Genomic DNA, 6270 nt, shown 5'->3' on the forward strand with positions numbered 1-6270 from the left:
TTTAACATGTAAACACTAGAAAAATAATAATACATTTAACATGTTCAATATATATAATGGTATTCCTAAAATACCTTTTTGGGTAAGCAAGCATCAAACTTTGGCTTCTCTACCCTTAAATACAAAATAAAATAAGAGATTAATTGATATGTTTGGTTATAAATTTTATTTTAAATATAATTAAAATAAAAGTCAAACACACATAAATAACGGGTGCTTATTTTAAATATAATTAAATTCATGAATTATAACTTATTCATAGCAAAGTAAATAAATAACATAGAGTGTATTACTAAACAACGGGTGCAAATAGCATAAACTTTGTGTCTTAATGGGCTTTTGAGGTCCCAATCAATTCTCAATTGTAACGTTACAAAACACCCAACGGCTAAATTTTGTTATCTTTGCTCCAAAAAAAATTCACACTCTCTCTGTCTTCTTCTCTTCCAAAAAACCGAAACCTAACATACCAACCCCGTTCAGTGTCTGTTTCAAAACAAGACTGAATTTTGATGATGTTTTCGGTTACCCATTTGTGTGATTAAGTAGAAAACACAATCAATGGGTGTTGGTGGTAATTTCTGGGATTTGTTGAAGCCCTATGCGCGCAATGAAGGTTTTGATTTCTTGAGAAACAAGCGAGTTGCTGTTGACCTTTCCTTCTGGATTGTTCAGCATAACAATGCCATCAAAACGCATGTCAAGAAACCTCACCTCAGACTCACTTTCTTCCGTACGATTAATCTCTTTTCAAAGGTTCTCTCTTATTCCCTTGATTTTTTTTTTGCATGGTGGATAGTGTGATGGAAATGTTGATGATTTTAGGTTTTGTATTGATATGATTGATTTTTTTGGAACTCTTTTGGTTGTTTAAGAAAAAAATTGAGAGATTGTTTGGTTTTGGGTTAGTTTAATTATATGATTGTTTGAAACTGTGTTATTACCTTTTTGGTTAGGTTGGAGTATGGTTTAACACCAATCGTTGCTTAATGAATTAAAACATTGATAGTTTTAGCTTATTTGGGGATAAACACTGTTTTTTTAAAACCCTTTTGGTTATATAATAAAGAAATGAAAAGATAGTTTGGTTTTGGGTTAGTTTAATTAAATTATGGTTGTAAAAGTGTTATTATCGTTTTTAGTTATGTTTGAGTATGGTTCAACACCGATTGAGGCTAAATGAATTCAAATTGAAGTACTTACGATTAAAAGTCCCATATCCGATAATATAGTAGCGGCAATCCTCACCTTCCAAGCCTGTTTTGTAAGGTTGAGTTAGGTACAACATCAAATTCTAAAATGCTATAAGATTGGTTAGGCCACCCCCGCCATCGGAGGTTGAGTTAGTCCTAACCTCAAATTCTAAGATGGTATAAGATCTGTTGGGCCACCCCCACCATGCACCAAGCCCAATAGTGATGAACATAAGGTGTGTGTTAAGAGTTCCACATCATAGAACATAAGTGGGGGAAGTCGTCACCTTACAACTGGTCTTATAAGGTTGAGTTAGGCTCAACCTCAAATTCTAAGACTTAATATTGGTAGTATTTGGATAGAGTGGAGTGAAGTTTAACGGTGGTATACTAACTTATTGTTCCATTTTTCCTTTTAGTCCTTTTGTGTTGAGGTTCTATGGAATAGTGAAACGAAGGATGGGAATGATGTTTGATGATAATATAATATTTTTTTATTTTTGTAGTTTGGAGCATTTCCTGTGTTCGTTGTTGATGGGACTCCATCGCCGTTGAAGTCAAAGGCCAGGAGTGCTAGATTTTTCCGTTCTTCTGGAATTGAATCGACTAGCTTGCCAGTTTCTGAAGGTGTTTCAGCTGAGAGAAACCGTTCATTTTCAAGATGTGTTCAAGAGTGTGTGGTGCGATAATTCTTTCACCTTGATTGTTATCTACACGAACTATTGTGCCGACTCTAACTTTGTACTCAGTTGCTAAGATGTGCATGCATTCAAATTTTTGACCAATATGTTACTTTTATACCAAAATCTTATTTGCTTTCCAGACGTGGATTCTAGTTTTTCTTTTTCGTTTTGTTAGATGTTCTTTTGGCAGGCTTTTCCTTATAGTTAATTGGTGATAGGAACTTGCTGAGCTACTCGGGATTCCTGTACTAAAAGCTAAAGGAGAGGCTGAAGCACTCTGTGCCCAATTAAATAGTGAAGGTTATGTAGATGCGTGCATCACATCTGACAGTGATGCATTCCTCTTTGGGGCCAAATGCGTTATAAAATCTTTCTCTCCCAATTCCAAAGTAAGTAACCATCTTCTATATTTCATTTCTTCCCTTGGCAGTTTTATGAAAGCCTTTGATTTGTCTGTTTGATTACAACACTTACATCCATCTTTGCATAGTCCACTAAATCGTAGCATGATTCATGAATCTATAGGCTATGATGCACCCCTTTTCTACTCAGAGGATGTACTTGAGAGTTGAGAACACACATGTTGAGATTATTGCCAAAAAATGGAAAGCGTAAAACCACAGAAAATTTTGGTTAATAATTCAAGTATTCATCTTCAAAAAATATGCACACAACCATGATAAAATTAGTTTAGTTAATAGCAAAACTTGGTGGTTTGGTCGATTTAATTGAACAAAAAAATATATAAGCTCTGATGTTCCTATTGTAAAACTTCTTTTTTAATTAGCATCCTGCATTCTCCTACTCCCTCTTGCTGTACTTTGGAAAGTTGTTGTTTAGTTTCCTTGCCATTTTTTAGTATGGTTGAGATTTTTTTTGCATGCAGGAACCATTTGAATGCTACAATGTGTCAGAGATTGAGGCCGGGCTTGGATTGAAGAGGAAACACCTAATAGCCATTGCTCTTTTGGTTGGAAATGATCATGATACGAGCGGTGTTCAAGGGATTGGACTTGATAGCGCTCTTCGTTTTGTTCAAGCGTTTAGTGAAGATGATGTATTGAATAGGTATTAATAAGTCCTTCAAACCGAATTCCGATTGTATATTTTAGTTTCTGATACACTATGAAATAGTGGTAAAAAAATTTCCAGTCTCAGCGGTCCTGATTGACGAGGATCTTTATTGCAGATTACATGAGATAGGCAAAGGGAATGCTTTTCAAGTTCCTATCGACGTTAAATCTGAGGACAATATGGATACTGATGGGAACTCCCCAAGTTCAAAACAACCTCACTGCTCATTCTGTGGTCATCCAGGCAACAAAAGAGATCATTCGAAGTCTTCATGTGAATTTTGTGTCACAGATGACAATGAAGGTTGCTTGAAAAAAGCAGAAGGTTTTAAATGTGATTGTAACTCTTGTGGTATGGTATGACCTCTAGATCAATTTAGTCATTGTCTGATTTGTTATTAATTTTGTAACGTATTTTTGGTAGTATTAAATCACGTACACGTTTAGCCCGTTAAAATATAGTTCTTTTTTTTGTAATTCAATTTTCTTAAAGAAATTTAAAAATCTCTTAATGATATTTGTTTGACAGAATAGGAAAAATAAGGAGCAGAAAAAGATTGAAAATTGGCACACAAAAATTTGTGACAAGATTGCGAAGGAGCCGAATTTTCCAAACAATGAAATCATTGCTATGTATTTATGCAATGACAATGGTTACTTTTCCGGTACGTGTCAATCTAAGATGAATATCATCAATGTCATTTTTTTCCTGTATATGATTGATCTGGTAGAGTTGTTTTAAGTGTATTATTGCTCCTGTGTCACTCATTCTATAATATTATTTCCGCAACTTTGTTTGCAGCAATTGACGGCCCTAAGATCTCATGGGAAAGACCGAAAATTGAGCTTCTGATAGATTTTTTGAACTTCCATCAGAACTGGGATCCGTCGTACATTCGGCGGATAATGTTTCCTATGATGTCCACCATCTTCTTGAGAGAAATGGCTACCGCCACGACAGATAGTTTGTTATTTGGACAGTTTGAGTTTAATTCTTTAAAACGCGTGAAGACGAGATACGGATATCAGATTTATGTCGTCAAGTGGAAACGCGCGATGGGAAACATTGCCTCCAAAACTCTTTCAAGTCAATCTGGCACGCAAGAGGATGTTATAGAGGTTGATGACGACACAGTTGATCTACTCGATGATTGTGATTCTCCCGTGATTTGCGAAGAAGATGGATGTAGTTTTCTGTTGACAGATGAAAATATGGACCTTGTTGGAGCTGCTTATCCAGAAGAAGTGAAAAGGTTTTGGCATGAGCAGGTGTTTATTTTTTCTCACTTGACAGATGATATTGGTTTTATATACTCCTCTTTTACGTTGAGATCTAAATGATTTAAATTTGCAGGAACTGAAGGACGCGAAAAGGAAAAAGAATCAAACTTCAAAATCTCAAGAAAATGAAAAGTCAGCAACATCACCAAACTCGAAAGGTGTCCAGCTAAATATCACCGAGTTCTTCCCAACAACCAAAAGCAAGCATAATTCAAAACACGGAGAAGAGTCATCATCGAGAAAAAGTGATAGCCCGGACAGCGGAGGCTCAAAAGTGAAGCGGAAATCGTCAAGTCCTAATATTCCGAAATCTGTTAGGCGTCGCCTTTTGTTCGAGTAGTGTGTGTATATATGGTTTGAGCATTGGCTCTATTGTATAATCATAGTTACTAAATGTTGAAACAGTGACAACAGACCTTCTTTTTTACCATGACTAAGGGCAGTTTAGTGTGTTTATGTGTAGGTAAGAATTAGTTTGAATAATGACATAAGTTTCTTTCTCTCACTTTCTTGAACCATGCGTTCATGTAGTTTTCGTCTTGTTTTGTTGAATATGTGCAAAGAATACAAGTGAGAACTCCTCTAAAATGCACAAAAGAATATCTGATTTCTGTGTTAAAAAAGTAACGTCCTTTCATATTCTCTTTTCTATGTTTTTTTTTTGTCTCACTACAAAAATTGTAAAATCATCAATTTAGAAATTCTAAATTAGAATCTGCCTAGCATACCAATTTCATTTTCGCCATTTTATATTTTATCTTTTGGTTTAAATATAATTTTACTCTTATATACTTTAACTTTTAAGATTTTAAATTGCATACTTTATCTTATATTTTTGTTTCAATTCGATGGTTTATCTTTCAAAAATTTAGTTGAATTGGATTTTTAAAGACATCTCCACTGCAAATATTTTATTTAAGTTGCATAACTTTTTTTTTTGTTGGAACTTAAATTTCCTTGGAAATTTATTTATGTATTTATTTTTTTCCACCACCAATATTCATCCACTGAACTGACTAATCCGATTCGAAGGTTAGTTATGACATTAAGTGATTCCAGCTCTCTCTTGATCGCATTTGTTGTGGATCGAACTTAGGTCCTTCCTATAAAGTCTAATGTTAATCATCACTGGATCAATTATCTTAAATTGACTCGGTCATTAATCTTAGATCAAAAATTATTGTTCGACTACAAAATATGAAAAATTATTAAAATTTATAAAGTATTTTATTTAAGTTAAATTTAAAGAAATTAAATGAAATTAAAAAGTAAAAAATTTATTTCTCCAAAAAGAATAATATTTTTTTTTTAAAGGAATTCTTCCCTTTTATATAATGTGAATGTTAAATTATTTATTATTAAATTATTGCAAATAAGTTCTTAATAATTTCCAAATTTTACAAATTGGCTCTTTCAAATTTTTAAAAATTATAAATTAATTCTTATTTTTCATAATTTAAATTTTCACAAAAAGTTTTAAATTTATAAAATTGATCCAAAAAATTTAACAATGAATCATATCAGACAAAATATCATTTTTAGTCCCATATCTTTAAAACGAAGTTTTTTTTTTAAATAAACAATTTTTTAATTTTTTTTTCAAAAATAACCTTTATTTCAAAAATATTACATAAATGGACACATTTGTGCCCTAATTTCTTCATGTGCGCCACCCTAGTTGGCGCCTACCCTTAAAGGTAGGGCAAGTCGCCACTAGGAGTGACGCCTACACATGTTTCCTTTTTTTATATATATTATTTTTAATATGTTTTTAATTATTTTTTTAATTTTTTCAAATCTTTTTTAAGTTATTTTAAATTTATTAATTTATATTTATTATAAATTATATTAATTTATATTAATACATATATATAAATAATATTATTTACAATATATATATATATATATATATATATATATATATATATATATATATATATATATATATATTAATTTATATATATATTAATTTAATTTATAAGTAATTAATATTATTTATAAATTTTTGGGAGAATTAGGGTTAATCATGTTAGGGTTAAT

The 6270-nt window shown here is 32.0% G+C and overlaps 1 protein-coding gene across 1 annotated transcript; it reads left to right on the plus strand.

Moving 5' to 3' along the window:
• The first annotated feature begins 389 nt into the window (after nucleotides 1-389).
• LOC127127152 (flap endonuclease GEN-like 1) lies at nucleotides 390-4735 on the plus strand. The gene is made up of 8 exons (XM_051056272.1): nucleotides 390-756; nucleotides 1700-1873; nucleotides 2095-2265; nucleotides 2763-2944; nucleotides 3066-3306; nucleotides 3479-3614; nucleotides 3752-4218; nucleotides 4304-4735. Exons 1-8 carry the CDS (start codon nucleotides 562-564, stop codon nucleotides 4568-4570), a joined length of 1833 nt encoding a protein of 610 aa, XP_050912229.1. The 5' UTR covers nucleotides 390-561; the 3' UTR covers nucleotides 4571-4735.
• The last annotated feature ends 1535 nt before the right edge of the window (nucleotides 4736-6270 follow it).

The sequence above is a fragment of the Lathyrus oleraceus genome, chromosome 3 (genome assembly GCF_024323335.1).
Source record: "Lathyrus oleraceus cultivar Zhongwan6 chromosome 3, CAAS_Psat_ZW6_1.0, whole genome shotgun sequence".
Lineage (NCBI taxonomy): Eukaryota > Viridiplantae > Streptophyta > Magnoliopsida > Fabales > Fabaceae > Lathyrus > Lathyrus oleraceus.

Bases quoted from the DNA above. Each gene is read 5' to 3' on its own strand.
- LOC127127152 (XM_051056272.1), top strand. From the start codon at position 562: ATGGGTGTTGGTGGTAATTTCTGGGATTTGTTGAAGCCCTATGCGCGC. The intron at 1,874-2,094 runs GTGCGATAATTC...AATTGGTGATAG, and splicing joins GATGTGTTCAAGAGTGTGTG to GAACTTGCTGAGCTACTCGG. The intron at 4,219-4,303 runs GTGTTTATTTTT...TTAAATTTGCAG, and splicing joins AAAGGTTTTGGCATGAGCAG to GAACTGAAGGACGCGAAAAG.